The following is a 21,073-nucleotide window of genomic DNA, read 5'->3' as shown; positions in this document are numbered from 1 at the left end:
ATGCCAAGTCTGCATGACGTAATCAAATTATTTACATATACAATTAAAGTGCACACAAGGCACAAGGCTACAGAGCTCTAGAGCAGGCTGAGGGCACCCCTCTAAAGCCAATTGCATAACCTACCCATCTGCAGGAAGATAATCCTATTAAGTACTTAGAAAGTAAAGCTCAGGCAAGGCAGGAGGCTACTGCTTCCGCTCTATAGCAGGCTGGTGAGGCCGCTCAAAGATGCATAGCTCTACCTACACTCCCTTCAGGCAATAGCTTCAAAAGCATCGAAAGCAGGGGCGAAGGCAGGGAACAAACCAAATGCCTGCGTGAAAGTAAATACAGGCGTGCTATGCACCCGCTAAACAGTTGACGCGCGGGAATGAAAAGGAAAGAAAACCACCACCTCAACTCTCAACAATTCTCCTAAGCCGGCAGGCAAAAGGAGAAACAAAGCAAGCGGCATGTTTAAAACGCCTGCGTGTTATACTATGAAACTATCCACCCGCTGAACAGCTGACACACGGGGATAAAAAGGGAGAGGAAACCGCCCCCCCTACTCTCTATAACTCACAGGAAAACAAGCAAACGGCACGTTTAAAATGCCCGCCTGCTATTATACCGCGAGACAATTCCCCTCTGCGTGGGGATGGGGGAGAAAGATGAACCCTCCTGCCCCCACGCACACTCCCTAACACTCCAGAGGTGGCACATGGGAGCGGAACACGAGGCGAGGAAGGCGGGAAACCGCCACAAACCAGCACTGTCGCTGCAACAGTCGAGCTGCGTCCAAACAGAGAAAGCGAAGCAGGAACGAGAAAGCCAAGGAGAAGAAGCAAGCCAAGGAGGGAGCTAAATTGCAAGCGTGCCGCAAGGCAAAAAAGGTGCGTTCTTAGGGAGGAGCAGGCTATATATAGCTGCTCAAACCCTTTCCCAATTGGTCAAGGTGCACCACCTGACCAATTACAAATTTTTCTCAAACCTTCCCGAGTCTTCCCAGAAGTAGGGTGGCGGCAAACTCGCCCCTTGCAAAAATGCAGGAACGTTATAACCTCAGTTTCACCATTTTAGCTTCCAGTGATAGTTCTGGTTTAATTTGTTCTAACACTCAATTATTTGTCTTTTTTGCAGTCCATGGTATCCGCAAAGCTCTTCTCCAACACCACATTTCAAATGCATTGATTTTTCTCTTATCAGCTTTTTTCACTGTCCAACTTTCACATCCATACATAGAGATCGGAAATACCATGGTCTGAATGATCCTGACTTTAGTGTTTAGTGATACATCTTTACATTTGAGGACCTTTTCTAGTTCTCTCACAGCTGCCCTCCCCAGTCCTAGCCTTCTTCTGATTTCTTGACTATTGTCTCCATTTTGGTAATGATTGTGCCAGGGTATTGATAATCCTTGACAAGTTCAATGTTCTCATTGTCAACTGTAAAGTTACATAAATCTTCTGTTGTCCTTACTTTAGTCTTTTTGACGTTCAGCTGTAGTCCTGCTTTTGTGCTTTCCTCTTTAACTTTCATCAGCATTCGTTTCAAATCATTACTGGTTTCTGCTAGTAGTATGGTATCATCTACATATCTTAAATTATTGATATTTCTCCCTCCAATTTTCACACCTCCTTCATCTTCGTCCAATCCTGCTTTCCGTATGATATGTTCTGCGTATAGATTAAACAAATAGGGTGATAAAATACTCCCCTGTCTCACACCCTTTCCGATGGGGAACCAATCGGTTTCTCCATATTCTGTCTTTACAGCAGCCTCTTGTGCAGAGGTTGCGCATCAGGACAATCATATACTGTGGCACCCCCATTTCTTTTAAAGCATTCCATAGTTTTTCATGATCTATACAGTCAAAGGCTTTGCTGTAATCTTTAAGCACAGGGTGATTTTCTCCTGAAATTCCTTGGTCCGTTCCATTATCCAACGTATGTTTGCGATATGATCTCTGGTGCCTCTTCCCTTTCTAAATCCAGCTTGGACGTCTGGCATTTCTCGCTCCATATATGGTAAGAGCCTTTGTTGTAGAATCTTGAGCATTACTTTACTTGCATGGGATATTAATGCAATAGTTCAAAAATTACTGCATTCCCTGGGATCCCCTTTCTTTGGAATTGGGATGTATATGGAACGCTTCCAGTCTGTGGGCCATTGTTTAGTTTTCCATATTTCTTGACAGATTTTAGTCAAAATTTGGACTGATTCAGTCTCAGTAGCTTGTAGCAACTCTATTGGTATGCCATCTATTCCTGGTGATTTGTTTCTTCCAAGTATTTTAAGATCAGCTTTCAACTTGCATTCTAAAATTTCTGGTTCTTCATCATATGGTTCCTCCGTGAATGAATCTGTCATCCTTGCATCTCTTTTATAGAGTTCTTCAGTGTATTGCTTCCATCTTCCTTTTATTTCATCTCAGTCAGTCAGTGTGTTCCCCTGTTGATTATTCAACATCCCTACTCTTGGTTTTTGTCAAAATTTGGACAGCTTGTAGCAACTGTATAGGTATGCCATCTGTTCCTGGTGATTTGTTTCTTCCAAGTATTTTAAGAGCAGCTTTCACCTCACATTCTAAAATTTCTGGTTCTTCATCATACGGTTCCTCTGTGAATGAATCTGTCATCCTTGCATCTCTTTTATAGAGTTCTTCAGTGTATTGCTTCCATCTTCCTTTTATTTCATCTCGGTCAGTCAGTGTGTTCCCCTGTTGATTATTCAACATCCCTACTCTTGGTTTAAATTTCCCTTTCATTTCTCTAATCTTTTGGAACAAGGCTCTTGTTCTACCCTTTTTGTTGTCCTCTTCTATTTCTATACAGTAACTATTGTAATAGTTCTCTTTGTCCCTACATACTAGTTGCTGTATAGTTGCATTTAGGGTTCTGACTGTGTTTCTATCTCCTTTTGCTTTTGCTTTCCTTCTCTCTTTAACCATTTGAAGAGTTTCTTCAGTCATCCAATGGGGTCTTTCTCTCTTTTTAACTAGAGGTATTGTCTTTTTGCATTCTTCTCTGATAACGTCTTGGACTTCAGTCCATAGTTCTTCTGGTTCTCTGTCAACTAAGTTTAAAGCCTCAAACCTGTTCCTTATTTGATCTTTATATGCTTCTGGGATGTTATTTAATTTGTATTTTGGTATTATGATTGCTTTGTTGGACTTCTTTAGCTTTACTCTGATTTTTGATACGACCAGTTCATGATCTGTACTGCAGTCTGCTTCTGGTCTTGTTTTTGCAAAAAGTATGGAACTTCTCCATCTTCTGCTACCAATTATATAATCAATTTGATTCCTATATTGACCATTTGGTGATGTCCACGTGTATAGTCGTCTTTTCGGTTGTTCAAAAAATGTGTTCGCAAGAAACAAATTATTGGCTTCACAGAATTCAATAAGTCTGTCTCCTGCTTCGTTTCTGTCTCCTAGGCCCCATTTCCCCACAAATCCTAATTCTTCTCTGTTCCCTACTTTTGCATTCCAATCTCCCATGATTATCAGCACATCTTGTTTTGGTGTGTGATCAATTTCTTCCTGTACTTCTGCATAAAATCTCTCCAATTCCACTTCTTCTGCGTTTGCCGTGGGAGCATAGACTTGGATGATGGTTATGTTGATAGGTTTCCCATTTAATCTCATTGATATCACTCGCTCAGACCTTGCGTTGTAGCTCCTAATTGCTCTTGCTACATCACTTCTCACTATTAAAGCAACCCCATTTCTTCTTAATTTCTCATTTCCTGCATAGAATATTTTGTAGTTGCCTGACTGGAAATGTCCCATTCCCGTCCATTTTAATCCACTCACGCCAAGTATTGTAATGTTGATGCATTCCATTTCTTGCTTGACAATTTCTAACTTTCCCTGGTTCATGCTTCTCACATTCCATGTTCCTGATGTGTGCGTCGTACAACTCTGGACACCTCACCTCCCACGTTGCTATGTCAGCATGCTAGTGTGTCGCATGTACATGCCTGCCTTCACTCAAGATTACCAGTTGTTTACCGGGCCCAATTCAAGGTGTTGGTACTGACCTTTAAAACCCTATACGGTTTCGGCCCAGTTTATCTGAAGGAACGCCTCCAGTATCACCAATTATGCCGCCAAACAAGATCAGCCTCACAAGACCTTCTCTTGGTCCCACTGGTGAAAACAGCTAGGCTGGTGCGGACCAGAGAGAGGGCATTTTCGGTTGTGGCCCCCACCCTCTGGAACTTGCTTCCTTTTGACCTCCGTCATGCCCCCTCCCTGATGGTTTTTCGCCGGGCCTTAAAGACCTGGCTATTCAGGCAGGCCTATGGGATTGCCGGGGCAGATTAAGGTTATAGTGTATTAATTGAAAGATGTTTTACATGATTGTTGACTGTATTTGTATTATATTGTATTTTATATTGTTGTACGTCGCCCAGAGTGTCCGTTAATTCGGACAGATGGGCGACTAATAAATAAAATTTTATTATTTATTATTATTATTAAGATGGAGGCAGGGGTGTCAACCCCTTACCCCAGGCCACAAATCATACCCCACAACCCAATGCTGGTGTGGATTGCAGAATGGGAGCTCCACCCTCCCAGCCCCAGCCTATAGATTTAGGACGGGCCCTTCTGAGCCACAGGGGCCTTCAGCCCATGCCTGACCTGGCTGCCTGTTGATGAAGGGCCTGGCCAAAATAAATATGATAAGGTAGCTGTACCAAAAATGATCTGGGCAGAGATTCCTGCATTGAGCAGGGGGTTGGACTTGATGACCTTATAGGCCCCTTCCAACTCTACTATTCTATGAGTACCACAAGGTAAAGTGAGGGAGAAGGTTGGTTTTGCACCCCTCTTCCATGTACTCCTTTTAATGGGAATGAGGCAGGCATGAGGATTAAAGTATCTGTGGCTGCCCTGTTTGGCTCTAAAATTCTACAAAACAATGGAAAAAGAAGGCAAGTCTGGGTTATGTCAATTTACTAACTTTTATGTCAGGTGTGGGGGATCTCTAGCCTGTGAGCCTAATCTGGTCCACCAGGCCTCCCTAATTTGGCCCAGGGGCTGTTCTGGGCTAGCCGTGCTTATCTGCCCTACGCCTGATGTCATACATGGGCAGGTAGAGGCAGGGTTTGGCTGAAAGGGTTTTTTCAGGCACTGTTGTGCAGTGCTTCCCAAATGCCTGACAGCCAGCTGGTTAGGAAGCAAAGTGCTTTGCAAGCCCTGTGCTCAGCGGTTTCCCAGCCCCTTGCACAGCCATACCCAAGCACATAACAACCAGACAATTGTTGGGTGCTTTGGAAGTGCTGCACAAGGGACTTTGACAGATGTCAAGCATCTGATCTTATTATGAAGTCAGATGATTGACAGGTGAGTTGTCCTGCCCCCCTGTCAAAGTTGGTCTGCTGGGGTGGGGAGAGATAAGGATCTGATCCTCTGGGCCAAAAAGGATCTCCACCCCTGTTTTATGTCATAGTTATTTTCTCTCTGACCTTTGCACTTGTCTTCTGTGCTTTCCTTGTCTCACTGGTACCTCTCATTTTCTTTCCTGAAGTTTCACAATAAAGTCACCTGCTTCATGCTGCAGCACATTGAAGAGCCATGCTCCCTAGGGGCTCATGCAGCTGTCATTGTACCTCCTACCTGGATCATTAAGGTGAAGAAACCTCAGGTAACTGCATGCCAATGTCTGTTTTGACACTGTTGGTTAGGTCACTTGGCTTAAATGCCTGATATTCCTCCAGAAAAGGCATGCTCCACTACCATTGCCCACAGACCTGCCACCAGCTGCACTCATAATTGTTATAAGCTATTATCCTATCTTACCATTTACTCCTTTTGGAGGATTCTTTCACCATATTGTTTTGCGTTGTCGAGGGTCATTGTTGGAAGCAATAATGGAATCCTTCCTTCCTGAAATAAAGTTTCAATTCAATTCAATTCCTGAAAGTATTTGAAGGGAGTAGAGCAGAGTCACACCTCCAGCTTGTGTGACTAATTAGGACCACCAGATCTCTGCATTTGGCCTGTGAGGCCATTGTGGGCAAGCCACACCCTGTTGCCATAATCTTGCATCATATATGACATCAGGTGTGGGACAAGTAAAGATGCAGCTGGGCCAAAGGGTGTTTGCAAACCCAGATGATAAGCAGGTTGTTCGTGTAAGCATCATGGTGACATCAGGTGATTAACAGATGGGCTGTCCTATCCAGCTGTCAAATTTGGCCCATAGGGGTGGATGGGGAGAGATTAGGATCTGGTCTGCAGGATGGATTCAGTTCCCCAACCCTGGAGTAGAGTTAGAACTGCCAAGTTGCAACCAGGAGACCCTGCCTATACCTTGTAAGTGTTCTGAAGTGGTTGTTAGAGCTGCAGAAGCTGAGTTCCCTATTCAGTAATGGACCCAGGCCTCCTGCTGCCTGAAGCAAATGGCAAGATGGCATCCTCTTTCCCATTCTGTGTACAAAAGCCAACCAGACTGGCAGTTGAAACTGGTGATGGGACAGCATCCTCCACCAACCCGAAGGCAGCAGGCTAGCTTAGGGGGTGCAGGACAGGCCACATAGCACACACAACCCTGTCCTCCAAACCTCACCATTGGTCCCTGCCCCATAGCATCTGCCACCTTAGCAATCTACCTCCCTCTGCCCAATAGTAGGGCTGGCCCTGTCCCTACTCTCGACTGTCCCTTCATTCCTGTTACCTGGTAGATGGTTTTGAATAACTAAGCATTTAGTTCTCTGAGGATAGTGAAGGGTGAGGACTTCTCAGTAGTAATTTCTGCATGCGCATTTTGAAATGCTACCCTTGATTGTCAAGAAAAGTATATGTTGGTATACTTTGAACTAAAGATATTGGCTGAGATTATGTTGGTATACTTTGAACTAAAGATATTGGCTGAGATGCAATGTAGCATGAGTATGCTTCCACTTCCACAACGGGGCTTTTCCTTCCTCTCCTCATCCCTGCACACCTGCAAAATCAGCTTCAGAGAGTTGGGGGGCCTTTGCGGGGGGTTGGGGTTGGAGGAGAGAAATGAGAAGCCCCGTTGCACAAGCAAATTCTGTTGCGCAAGATGGCTGACATCATTGGATGTCTCTGCTAGCTGACTCTTCCCATTGTACTCTTTTGTGTACATTAGCTCAGTGGTTCCCAATCTTTTTTCCCCCACGAACCACTTGAAAATGGCTGAGGGTCTTGGTGGACCACTTAATGATTTTTCTGTCTGTTGTAGCAATTGTAATGCACCATGTTAGATGCTGTGTAGGATTTTTATTGCTGCTTTTATTTCTTAAATATTGTGTTTTATTTAATTACAATTGAGTTCCATAGAGTTCAAATTGTAGTACAATAAATACAATATAAGAAATAAAAGAAGCAATAAAATGCACTTAAAATAATTACAAATATTTAACATGATGGATGTGCCATCTCCCATCTTCTACTACCATAAGCCCACAGACACACCACAGACCACCTGAATGAAGCTGGTGGACCACTGGTGGTCCATGGATCAAAGTGTGGGAATCCCTGCATCAAGTCATATTTAACCAAACAAGAACATTGGATGACTTCTTCTGATCTTTAACTTTTGAATCCAAAAAGCAAAGAAAAAATAAGCACTGGCTATTTTTTACATCCTTTGCCCTATCACAACTGGAACAATGACCATTGCACTTTATTCTGGGGAAGAAGGTGGGCAGTCGTCATGAAATGTACTTGGATAATGCAGTCTCTTTCAAAGCAGCCATCCTGAGCTGCCTAGGAGTGTTTCTCCACCTTGTATATACCCTGGGATGTGAAACCCTTGCAGTGGATGGCTGGTCTTGAGAAGAGGAGTTTGCTAACTGATTTTCCTCAAGTAAAAGAAATCACTGTGGCCACTAGGTTTCTGTTGGAAAGGGAATCTATAAACAGTTATGTTGGCTCAGTCTGGTTTTACTGTTGTTAATTTTGTTTATTATTCATTTAGCAATACTGATTTTTAAAATATTTGTTATTTTTATTGTTATAAGCTGCTTTAGACTGGCTTTGCTCATCAAGATGGCATGCATATATTAAAATAAAATAAATTGCATTCCAAAGGTACAAATTCCTTTGCTTAAAAGAAAAAAAGTGATTATTTGGCCTGTGTGGATATTATTGCTATATTAAAATAGTATTATTTGCTAAAATAGCAAATCACATTTTCCCATTTCTTTTTTCCAACCTCCCTGTATAAAAACCTGAAATAGTGTTCCCTTCTGTTAACTGCAGAAGCATTTTCCATAAATTGTGATTAGGGATCCTGTGTTGGACAAACATGGGCATATGAATCCACTTGTACTGGGTGTGTCACTGAATTGGCAAAGGTGCACGCACACACAGACATACACCACATCAGTGTGAAAGATATGACCATGTTATAGCAGGCAAGATACATCTGGAATTTTGCTATTGTCAGGGCCAAGCCTAAGTAGTGAAATAATCTAATATTGTATGCCTGGAGAGAAGGGGAAAAAAAACTAGTTCACTAAACTGTACAACAAGATCCTCCGTGTTGCAGAGTGGTAAGCGGCGGTAACGCAGCCGAAAGCTCTGCTCATGGCTGGAGTTTGATTCCAACGGAAAGAGGAAGTCAAATCTCTGGTAAAAGGGGTCGAGGTCCACTCAGCCTTCCATCCATCCGTGGTCGGTAAAATGAGTACCTGGCATATGCTGGGGAGTAAAGAAAGGCCGGGTAAGGAACTGGCAATCCCACCCCATATATACAGTCTGCCTAGTAAACGTTGCAAGATGTCACCCTAAGAGTCGGAAATGACTCGCACTACAAGTGCGGGGACACCTTTACCTTTAAACTGTACAACACAGAGCCCAGGTAGTATAAGCAATGAGTAAAGAGTCTGCATGCTCCATTTTCTTTTGAATAATGAACTCACATCTTACAGCTTTAAGAAAATATGATGAGACAAAATTAAATTTTTAGTGGCATCTAGTTAGCCTGACTTGGAGAGTAACAGTGGCAAGGTTTTGTGACCCAGAAAAGCTTGACGTTAGCTTTCCCTTGCAGTTGTCCTAATCTTTCTTTCCTAGGATGGCTTATATAAGCCATGGCTTTCTGAGATATTTAGAGCACCTGTTTCACTTACAAGGGGTGAGAAGAGTAGGGTATATGTCTGGGGATGGGTGAGCCTGAGACTCCCTCACTGTCTTACTTTGTTTAAAAAATAAAACTTAGCTAAGCCCTTCGTTTTGTTGTATTTCATTAGTAAGAAAGAGGGCTAAACTCAAATTCATGAACAAGTTTTGTGCTTGCAGTATCCATCTGAGGAATTAGACATCTTAAAGTGATCCATATTTTTTGTGTGCATTCCTTTTGCACAATTGCCTCAAGTGAAATCACTGTAGGAAAGCCATCTGGAATGTAATATTGTTCTTGACGCAAGAACAGTACATGCAACCTCACTACAGGGATGAAAGAATGTTTCTCATTTTTCCTCTTTTAAGTCTGGTCTGTCTCAGTTTGCATTTTTTTTAAAAAAAACTCTACATGAAAATGGAAATGCATGTACATTTTCATGCACAGTTCTCCTAATACATGTGTACATTTTTATATACTATTTGGCCTAATATACAAATTTTTGCAAGCTTCTTAATACAATGCATTTTTGCACATTACTTTCACTAATGAACACATTTTTGGGGTATACTTTTCCATAACATATGCATTCTGGTATGCATTTTTTCGTTTGTGAGCTGCATTGCAAAATTCAGAGATCAGATTTTGAAGGATAGCTGTGTTTTGGTTCAAGTCTTGATTTGGGAAGTATGAATTAAGTGGGTTGCATTAAAATGTGAATCAAAATGAATTTCTCCTCTATCCCTACCTCATAAAGGACTGGTTCTGACACTTCTGGCTTCTGACTCCTGTTGTCTGTTCACATTGGTCACTGCCATAGAAATGTCAGTGCTGGATTATAGGCAGCCACAGAGTGAGAGCTAGGAATATAGGATAATATTGCATTACAGACTTGTTTCCAAACTGACCTGAAAGCCTTTATTGGGGTGTCTGTGTCACGAGAAGCAAAGTGCTACCTTGGGTGGGTGAAGCCACTGTGAAATAGGGGGGTCACTAACACACCACTGAAAAGGGGGAGAAAAGAGGAGGCAGATTTGCATCAAATCTGTACATGCTAATTTATATATGTCTAGATGCAAATTTGGAACAACTACTGTAATTTAAATAGAAATACAATATGTTTCCATCATAGGGAAGACTGGGCCTTGGTGACCTATGTGCCTTCACAATCTGTTGTTCAGGTGCTTACTGTTGATGGGCAGCTTTACGGCCCCTGCTTCCTTTGCTTTAAACTAGACTTGGATCAGGCAACCCTTCAAATATGGGATTCCTTCTAATAGGGGGCTGCCCTCTGATACCCTTTCAAACAGAGCAGTAGTCTTCACATTTCAGAGCCAAGTCTGTCCTTCAACCCAAATTTGTATTTGGCGACCCATTTCTTTCTTTCTTTCTTTTGTACCATATATTTGTTTGGTGGTAGTGCTGTTGCTGTGAATCAACTTAGATCAGGCTGTAACTTGGTGGTGGGTCCCAACTCATTATTTGAAGATCAATGAAATAGAGGACTGACCTATTATTATTATTATTATTATTATTATTAGTAGTAGTAGTAGTAGTAGTAGTAGTAGTAGTAGTAGTAGTAGTATTAGTAGTAGTAGTAGTAGTAGTAGTAGTAGTAGTAGTAGTACTTTTACTTTTACTATTACTATTATATTATATTATATTATATTATATTATATTATATTATATTATATTATATTATATTATTAATAATAATATATTAAACAAATTTATAGATCACTTCATGGCATAAAACCATCAAAGTGCTTTGCAAGATAAAACAGAATAAAACACACAAACACACAAACACAAGCTCTAAAAATAATAAAACCATCCATACAAACGCTAAAAACAACAAAACAATTTCATCAGATATAAAATGGATAATTCCACAAATGACTGGGTTATACTTCAGGGAAAGCCTTCCTAAACAAGACTATCTTCAGTAGGTACCTAAACATCATCATAGTAGGCACCTGTCAGCTGGTAATTGATTCCAGAGAGGTGGAGCTGCAACACTAAAAGCCCGGCTTCTAGTACAGGCTAAGTACACCCCTGGACACATATCCTCTGTACCGCAAAACCTAGGAACAATTCATTATTCAAGAAATGCTCCAATATATAGGCTTGGTGGCTTACTGTATGGGGTAGCAAGAGCATACTTATCTATGGTTTTCCAGCTCTACCTTGATGGCTATTGGTGCACAGGCAATGGTTTCTTGACAACATTGTGGTATCAGAGGCATGTTATTTGATATTTGTACGCACCTCACATGGGTATCACTTAGAGGAGGGGTGGGCAGAAGGTAGATCAGGATCTACTGGTAGAGCTCTGGGTGATTTGAAGTAGATTTGCAAGAGCTTCGGATTACCAATTGTTTAACAATAGCAACAGCAAAATGACTTCTATCTAAAATAGGCTGCTGGACTTTTGTGTAAAATGACTATAAACAGTTCTGATTCAGCTCTACCTGAAGATGCTGGAGACTGAACCTGGGACCTTCTACATACAAAGTAGATGCTCTACCCCTGAGCTATGGCCCTCCCCCAAATGACCAAGACCAGAGAGATCCAGGTTCAAGTGCCCATTCAGCTATGAAGCTCACAGTGTGATTTGGGCCAGTCATGTAGCATCAAACATTTGGATTATAGCTCCCTGGTAGAACACATTCTTTGCATTCAGAAGTTCCCAGGTTTAATCCTTGAGACCTCCAGTTAAAAAACAGATCTGATAGCAAGTGAAATGCAAGTCCTGTCTGCCTGAAACCCTGAAGGCCCCACATTATACATCAGCAGATATGGGTTTGCTATGGAGTGTACAGTCAGTCGGGAGAAGCTACAGCCAGTCCTGGCTTTTTCAAGAGTGTACCTGATGCATGTGCTTGCAAACATAGTTGATATGTTCTCATCCTAAATTTTTAGGTGTACACGTAAAGAGGGCAATGTGTGAGTAGGCTAGCACTCCACCCCCCACATAATAACTTTATGTTTGAAACAGCCTTCTCCAATCTGATGCCTTCCAGATGTTTTAGACCGCCTCAGTGAGCATCTGTCTGGGACCAATGGGAGTTGTAGTCCAAAGCATCTGGAGGGCACCAGGTTGAGGTGGTTAAGAAAGTCACCTGTAATTTTGCTTGCCAATGAACATCGGGTTGATATAAAGGCATGCATAGTTTTGGTTCATGCCATTGGCTTGACAGTGAATAAATAAATAAGTCCCATGAAGCATAGCTCGTTTTATCTTGTTCTCCTTAACCTTTTTATACAGATGGTCTCCACATTAGGAGACGAACCTGATTGGGCGGGAGACTGGAGCCCCGGAAGGAAAACGGGCGTCTCCTACCTGAATTGGGAGGGTTGGCAGGTACACCATGTGCTGTTATGTGAGTCTATGGGAGCATCTAGTTTTCTTCTCCCTCACAGCATTGGAAAGTCTCCAGTTCTGAAAGTACCAGTCTAGTGGTCTCAGTGTGTGGCTTTCTTCATAACTGGTGGTGTGACAGTGTTAAAGCATGAGACGCATGTCTTTTTCAAATCACGCATGTGTGCCAGGTGGTGTATCATTCTCCAAAGGTACTGTCACAGAGGTGTTTCTTATAGGGATATTTTCCTTTGTGGTTTGTTCTTTTTAAACACTCTTCCCCTCCCCCTCTTTTTTTTTAAAAAAAATTATACATACAGAATTCGCTGAAAAATTCGACCAGGCGGAAGAAGAGGACATCTTTTAAAAGGAAAGCCAGCAAAAGGGGCAATGAGGTAAAACTTTAACGAAGGCACTCCCAAAATATGTTCTTGACAATCTTCTGTTGTTGTGGTATAAAACCTGCTGCGCCTATGTACACAGATGTACAGGCCACAAATGTATTAGTTTTATACCTCAAAAGGCCTGCTGCATCAAGGCAACATGTTTGTGGCCTGTAAAGACTGACAGCAGACTGTCATAGGACTCATCTGCTCTACGCATTTAAAGCAGTTTATTGTCAGTCTCTTCCGGTTGCACTGAACTGATATATGGTGCTGTAAAACAATTAGCTAGCAGCTGCCTATGAAGGGACTTGGTTGTAAAGCAGATAAGCAAGGGAGAGGGCCAAGGAGTCTTAGTGCACATACTAGGTCATCTTCCAAAAGGCAGTCATTTTCCAAAAGGCAAAGTCAGTGAACAAAGCAAGGTCTAATATTCTAACAAGGGGATCTGGGTTTCAAGGCACGGCTGGCGAGGGTTTGATGCTGGCATCTTGACGTTGCTTCCAGCAAAGGGCAAATGGTGTCTCACTGCCTTTTAAGCTCCCCTCCCTGGTTCAGGTGCTAACAATCAACTCTCTGACTCCCAGGAGCTTGGAGCCTTAAATGGCCAGAAAGCCTGTGTTGCTCTGCTACTCGCAGGCATATTCACTCTGCAGGGAGTGGAGGGGCCTCCTGTTCACTCCCTGAGTCTGACGGAGGGGCTACCACTGTATCCTGAACATCTTCCAGTGGTGGGGGGGTCTGCAGCTGCTTCTGGGGTGGGTCTGCTTGTTCCCTCTCCTGGCTTTGCTATGCCAATCCCCTGCTCCTCCTCCTCCTCCTCCTCTGAGAACTCATCCAATGGAGGCACGGCAATTATACCACTTAAAACTGTCATGGTTTTCCCAAGGAATCTTGGGAACAGTAGTTTGTTCAGAGTACTAAGAGCTGTAAGGAAACCCCTATGCCCTCTTACGGACCTACAATTCCCTGTGTGGTTTAATAATCAGTCCCTCTTCCCAGGGGACATTGTAAGGATCTGACATGAGTTGTGGGCCCGAGAACAATTTGGGGCCTGACAGGTGACAGCAGAGCTGTGGAAAAAGGTAGAAGGTAGCTGGGAAGGTAAACTATGATATGACAATCCCAGCCAACCAAGAGTGTTTTCAGTCTCCACTCTTCCCAGCAGGCCAAGTCCATTTTCTTGAAAATTGTTAGAGCAAAAGTAATGATCCTTGCTTCTCTTCCTATGGAGGATGCAAGTATAGGACTGATACTGAAATCTGAGTTGTTGTGGGATCCAACAAAGAATCACTGGAATTGATGGCTGTTGAGTTTGCTAGAATTCTGTTAGATTGGCCTAGTCCCATCCCCCCAATAACAATATTCTCAAGTTCCCTGAGGACATGAGCTGATGAATAAACCAGATTAATTTTATGTTGTCAATGTGCTCTAAGAGTAAGATGAAACTGTCACAAATAGTTCCACACATTCTTCTGCTGACTGGCCAGAGGAATAAGAGCTGACTAGTGTCATAACAACAACAATAAAGTGTCACTTGACAAACACTACTAGGATTCACAGTGGAGGAATGCTTAGGAAGAAAAAAAGACCATGGCAAATAGTCACATCCATACAATACATTTAAAGCATATGGCTTTCCCCTAAGAATCCTGGGAACTGCAGGTGGTTAAGGTTGCTGGGAATTGTAGCTTTGTGAGGGATGCAGTTGCAGGGAGATGTGCTTTAAATGTTTTGGGTGTTATTCAATGCTTGTACTACTCAGAATAAATAAATGAATAGCCAGAAATAAAAAGACAATGGGTGGTATTCAACACACAGACTTACTCAGAACAGACCCATTGAAGTTAATGGACATGACTAACTTAGGTTTGCTAATTTCAGTGGGTCTACTCTGAGTAGGACTTAGTTGAATACAACCCATGATGTGGATGTGACTTCAGTGTTGACCACTACCACTGTCAATCAACTTCGTGACGGTGTGTGTATGCTTTATTTATTTATGTATTTATTTATGTATTTATTATTTGATTTATATCCCACCCTTCCTCCCAGCAGGAGCCCAGGGTGGCAAACAAAATCACTAAAAACACTTTAAAACATCATAAAACAGACTTTAAAATACATTGATGCTTGAGGAATGGGTGGGGGGATGTAACCCATGTAGCACTCTGACTGGGCCATGAAATTAAACGTTCACCCACCTGCCTTGACCCAGTCACATGAAGTACTGAGAGGGTCCAATTTCCCTTGGTAACTGCTCTCACCTCCTCATAGCGGACAAACGCATGGCTTCATGATCTCTTCCTAAGTATGTTATGTTTCACTTCTGTCTACAATGTTGCTATTAAAATGATGGCACATATATGACTTCTTGTTCATATCTTTGTAATATATACACCTTTGGGAGGAAGGGTGGGATAGAAATTTAATAAATATGTAAAGAACCCACTGCTCTTTTTAAAATAAGAGATCATATGGGTGTCTCTGGCTGGTAATTTTGTATTTCTAATGCAGGGATGGGGAATGTCTCATCTTCTAGTTCCCATCTGCCCTAGCCAACATGGCCCTTGAGATATACCAATGTCTTCTGTCAGGCTTTTCTTTTTCTTCCTCTAGGAAAACAAAGGCCGGCCTTTTGTGATAAAACCCATCTCTTCCCCTCTCATGAAACCCTTGCTCGTATTTGTGAATCCAAAAAGTGGAGGGAATCAGGTAAACATTGAATATGAACACATCAGCTATTTTCAGTGTGTGTATGTGTTTACAGCAAAGGGTGGACCTAAAATTAATTGTTTTTTTTAAAAAAAGACACAAATGCTTATGTCTTGGACTGAAGACTTCTGAAGTGAAAGATGGGGCATTTGTAGTGCATTTTACTGACCTGAATGATTAGTGCAGCATTTGTCCAGGGATTCAAGAATTGTGCTTCAGAGAAGTTAACAGTTTTCTCTTTCTTGACAGGGTACTAAGGTTCTCCAGATGTTCATGTGGTACTTGAATCCACGTCAGGTCTTTGATCTCTCTCAGGAAGGACCAAAAGATGCGTAAGTACAAAAATGTTTAATGTAGCTTGCTATTCCTTACTGTTTTAGTATGGGTATTTTGAAGGGTACCCATATATGATGGGCATTTTGAAGCAATCATTAGAGATATTGGCTGGAATCATCACATCTTTCATAAGGTAGTCCTTACTCTTGTCAAAAGAGTTTATGTAAGCCATAGCCATGGAGGAACGTTGGGACCATGGAAGGAGGGGGAACTGAACTCTTTCTCCTTGCCACAATCAATCCCTGTGGAGAGAGTTCTATAACAAGAGAACCTCTGCTGAAATGCCTGCTCCTTGGCTCCAACAACCTCATTTCCGATAAAGCTTGAATTGAGAATGAATCCAGTGCATGGGGATGGAATTGCTTGCATTCCCTTTTCAGGTGTCAAAAACAGACACAATGAATGCATGTGTATATGAGGGAATGGCAGACACCCCCCAACCTATGCATACCCATTTAGAGCAGCCTTCCCCAGCCTTGTGCCTTCTAGATGATTTGAACTGCAACCCCCATTATCCTCAGCCAGCATGACAAATGGTTGGCGGATGCTGGGAGTTGTAGTCCAAAACATCTGGAGGGCACATTTATAGCTCTCTCTCTCTCTCTCTCTCTCTCTCTCACTCTCTCTCTGTAGCTCTCTATAAGCAATTTGTGGAATGCATGTAAGTTGGGGGAGGAGCCTGCCATCATGATGCTGCCGCCCCCCCCCCCAGCATTCTGACATTGCACACCTGGGAATCTATCCTGAAATTCTCCAGAAAATTTGTGAATTAAAAAAAAATCCTCATGAAAATGTTTCAGCATTTTTGTGTGAATTGCTCCTAATAAACACATTTTTATGCACTGTTGAGTAATGTACACATTTTTTCAAGCATTTTCTCCTAGTGCATTTTTGTATGTTATATTCACTGATTATCCAGTTTCACACACACTTTCCCCCTAATATTTGCATTTTTGTAAACATTGTTTGGTCAGATAATTGCATCACAAAATTTGGATAAGGGTGAATTTTGAAGGATGGTTGTGTTTTGGCTCCCATATTGTTTTGAAAAGTGCAAATTTGGTAGATTTGGCTTTAAATGTGAACTGAATTTAATTTGTCCCCCATCCCTCCCCACAAGTCAATATCAGGCACTGCTACTATGAGCCAAGTCAGATGTTTCATTTGGATGCATGTGGAATGAGCATGAATTCTACTCATAATCAAAGAGCACTTACCAGAAGAAACTGAAACTTACCAGAAGAAGTGTAAAACTTCCATCTTAGAATGGTCCATATCTGAATACATATTTTTCAATGCCACCAGGTGGTGCCGTTGGATAGTTACTAAACTTACTCCTTCGTGTGCTGCATTCATAGCATTTTCAATTGTGGACTACTTTGTGTGTGTTAAATTTTAGAATGTATGGAAGGAAGTGACAAATAGGATTGATGCAGCCAACACGATTGCTGGCAGAAATCGTGCCATGTTTCACAAAGCAACAAAGCCACGTCTTTGTCAGTACACCTCAATCTATAACTTGCTTTTACTGGGATAAATATTTCATCAGCCAAATCTTCTAACTGCCCTAAACTGAGCAACAGTTTTGAGATACACAGACATAGAATCATAGAGATGGAAATGATCTAAAAGAGCATCTAGTTCAGCCCCCTGCCAATGCAGGAAATCTGCTGCTACTGCATCCCTGGATAGGTGGTCAACTTTCATGTTATACTACTCAGTATGTCCTAGGTTCAGATATCTTTATTGGTATAGCACAGTGGGGAGGAGAGCCTGGCTGGGAGTCCAGAGTCTGTGAGTTCAAATCCCCGCTTGTGTCTCCTGGGTGTGAAGGGCCAGATAAAGATCACCCCACAGTGAGTGGCTCGGGGTTATGTGCCCTGCCACATGTGCAGCTGTGGGCAAGATGCATAGTCCCAAGGAGCCCAGCTGCCCCCCAGCTGGCAGTTGCAGACAAGGGGCTGGCTTGTGATGCTGTGGCAGGCTGAGCAGGCCCTAGCCAGCTGGGGAGGACTAGCCTCAGAGGGAGGCAATGGTAAACCCCCTCTGGATACCGCTTACCATGAAAACCCTATTCATAGGGTAGCCATAAGTTGAGATCGACTTGAAGGCAGTCCATTTCCATTCAACTGACCTACTCTCACTTCTTATCTGGACAGTAACCTGCTCTCAGTTGCTTGTAGGGACATCTTTCCTTGCCTGTTTAAAGTAGGCTTGGACAACTGATGGTTTCCAGGCTGAATCATCACATATGTTTTTTTATTATTATTTTATTTCTTTTCTTTTAATAGGCTTGAATTGTACAGAAAAATGCCAAATCTTCGAATCCTGGCCTGCGGTGGGGATGGAACCGTAAGTAATTTGTGACTGAATCAGCCTCCCATTTTTAGGGAGTAGGGAAGGGGGACAGGAAAATTGCCCTGAGCTTAATACATGAAAGGGCCACATAAACACTGACAAACAGTACCCTCCACGGTTTGTTAAAACATGGTGAGAATTTCGTGTGAACCCAGTCCTATGGTTTATTTAATATGATTAAAGATTGCTTGTTTACCAAGGCTTGTAGTTGGCTTATAAACCTTAGTTAAGATTAACTATAGCTTAGTGTTATGTGTGAACCCAGACTTCTTCCTTACCTATAGTTGAGGAGCCATCACTGCCTGAAAGCTACAGAGTAATGACTGAAGAGCAGCAAAAAATTCAAAACCCTCTCAAGACTTGGTTGGTGCTTTAACTACTCTGTGATGTAATAAACCAAGGTTTAAGTGATTGTCTGCCAGATGTCTCAGCTTTAACTATGGTTTATTAACTGCTATGCTTATGTTAACCATGGCTTAGTGTTACGTTTGAACCAGGTTGTTGTGTGCATGGGCCCTCACAGGTACAACATCCCAGACAGAACTTTTATATAGCCTCAAGCACAATGGGGTCTTAGTGAAGTGCGTTCATGCACTCAGCTGCTAGTCATTAAGGGCTAATTCACACATGCATGCACATGGCTTGACTTCTCTATTCTTTATTACTGTATGGTTGATGAATGGCAGCAGAATGTTTGATTCCATTGGAGATTATTGCATTTAGGTGATGTGAACTGAAATTAAAGTTCTGTTTGTGTTGTTATATCTGAGATAGTCCATCCGCATAAGCAAGTCATTGTGTTATAACCATTGAGTGTTACATAAAGCACATGTGAGGCCAGCATGCAGAAAAATCAAGCAATGTACATGTATGTCTGAAACAAGCCTTAGGATACTATTTATGCCTGCCCTCTTTGTTTTTGCTCTTCCCATTTTTTCCATGGATGTTTGTGTAAGAAACATTTCTGACAGATTGGAGATATCTATCTGAATATTGGAGGGGTCAGTCTGGATGCCATCTTTGGAGTTCCTTTTAAGCCTGTGATTGTATATCTTCAAGATGGGATTCTATAGAAAAAGAGGTTGCTAAACTGGTGAAACCAGTCTCTTTCGTTAATGCCTCTACCTGAGTCCTAAGTGTCTCTTTGCATGACTAAAGACTGGTTGCTACAGAAATTACTAGCTGATTTGAAGATAGGCAGAAGGGTGGCATGCCTTCCCCCAGCTGGAGGTGGTGCCCTCAAGGTTTGTGTGTCTATGGGGGAGAATAAGGAATTGGCAGTATTGAACTGGGGTGGGAAGAAACACAAAAACTTGACTTGCTCTCTGTGCTGAATCCAAAGCTATGGCTCCCACTAGCCAAAACCTAAGGTGGGGGGAGCCAGATCTGTTGGAGTGTTAATGCTGTGAACCTTCCATCTTATGTTCCACCTATACATGTAAGAAAATGAAGAACATATATCACAAAGACAGCACAGTCTTCAGTGACTTTGATTTTGTGAGGGTATGTATGGAGACCCCGAGACCTGAGAGATTTTGGAGTGTGTGTAACAATATTTAAAAATACTGGGTTGGGTTTGTTTTTTCTCTCTCCCATACTCCTTACATTTCACATTTTGAGCTAATGGGGGCAGCATCTTCTCATTAATATGAGCTACACATGACTTATCCTTACTGAGGTTATGTTAGAAACAAATTAATGTCTCGTTCCAAAAGCCATTAAATTTAGAAATGAAAATCTTGCTCAAATGGATTTAGTGAATATTCAGTGAGAGCAGATACTGCTTTGCATTACTGAAAGAAACAGAAAGTGGGAGATTTTCCAGTGTCCCTGCCCAATGTTTACATTTTTCTTCTAGCGATCAAATGGAACATCATCAGCTTTAGATTCTCTCTGTCCTAAACTCTATCAGCCTTTTGATGCCTAAGAAATCAGAGGATGAACTATCTGATATCCTAAAGATCGTGCAGAGCATTTAAGATTTTTTTGGATTCCGAACTTCAAGCTCGTAGGATAAACCATGCACTAGCATAAATGAAATTGCACAGCCTAGAATATTGATAGGACACTCAGAGAACCACTGCGGTTTCTTCCCTCTCTCTCTAGTTGACAATGTTTTTTCCTTTCTTGTAATATCTGATGTTTAGGTAGGCTGGATCCTCTCCATCCTGGATGAATTGCAGCTGAATCCCCAACCTCCTGTCGCTGTGCTTCCACTTGGCACTGGGAATGACCTTGCTCGCACCCTCAACTGGGGAGGGGTAAGTGGAATGTATGTTATGACCTTACCAGGTGTAATTGGCTGCTGTTTGAAACTAGTTGTTGAAGCTGTGATGTCTGGTTGAATCAACAGAAGGAAAAGAAGTGTCTGAATATTTCCCTCTGGTCGATGACTGATTTCCCTCACTGCACCTTGTAGGCATTTTCTTGGCGGATACAATGAACAAGTTATATTCCAGTGTTGGTTACTGCATCTTCCTGGTTCAGACCATTGATCCATGTAGTTCAGTACCATCTTCACTGACTAGCAGTGTCTCTCCAAGCCCTACCTGAAGATGCCGGGGATTGAACCTGTTATCTTCTGCGGGTAAGGCAGATGCTTTACCACTGAGCTATGGCCTTCCTCCCAGTTTAGGGATGTGTGAAACAGAGGAGGGGCTGCTTAGCCTTTTCCCTTCTTGCCATTTGTTCTTTTAAAAACCACTTCACTCCCAAACAGGGATGGACAAATCCATCAAATTTGGTTTTCTCATTTCCCCCAATCTAAAGTTCAATTTGTCACATTTCTGCATCAGTTTGCATTTCTTTACAAAAGGAAGTCCTCCTGAAAGGATTTTAT

At 42.2% G+C, this 21,073-nt stretch overlaps 1 protein-coding gene across 3 annotated transcripts in view; it reads left to right on the top strand.

Annotated features, from left to right (window-relative positions):
* The window catches only part of DGKI (diacylglycerol kinase iota), a 260,829-nt gene that overhangs the window by 77,615 nt on the left and 162,141 nt on the right, over window positions 1–21,073 (top strand). For 2 of the 3 annotated variants that reach the window (XM_061638752.1, XM_061638751.1), the window contains 7 exons: window positions 5,518–5,634; window positions 12,350–12,445; window positions 12,763–12,837; window positions 15,445–15,540; window positions 15,790–15,872; window positions 18,168–18,228; window positions 20,382–20,495. In XM_061638752.1, coding sequence (XP_061494736.1) covers window positions 5,518–5,634; window positions 12,350–12,445; window positions 12,763–12,837; window positions 15,445–15,540; window positions 15,790–15,872; window positions 18,168–18,228; window positions 20,382–20,495 — 642 coding nt within the window. The remainder of the gene's footprint in view (window positions 1–5,517; window positions 5,635–12,349; window positions 12,446–12,762; window positions 12,838–15,444; window positions 15,541–15,789; window positions 15,873–18,167; window positions 18,229–20,381; window positions 20,496–21,073) is intronic. The other variant, XM_061638750.1, reaches the window with a different exon arrangement.

Source organism: Rhineura floridana, chromosome 8 (genome assembly GCF_030035675.1).
Source record: "Rhineura floridana isolate rRhiFlo1 chromosome 8, rRhiFlo1.hap2, whole genome shotgun sequence".
Classification (NCBI taxonomy): Eukaryota; Metazoa; Chordata; class Lepidosauria; order Squamata; family Rhineuridae; genus Rhineura; species Rhineura floridana.
This window is presented reverse-complemented; position numbering and strand designations above follow the sequence as displayed.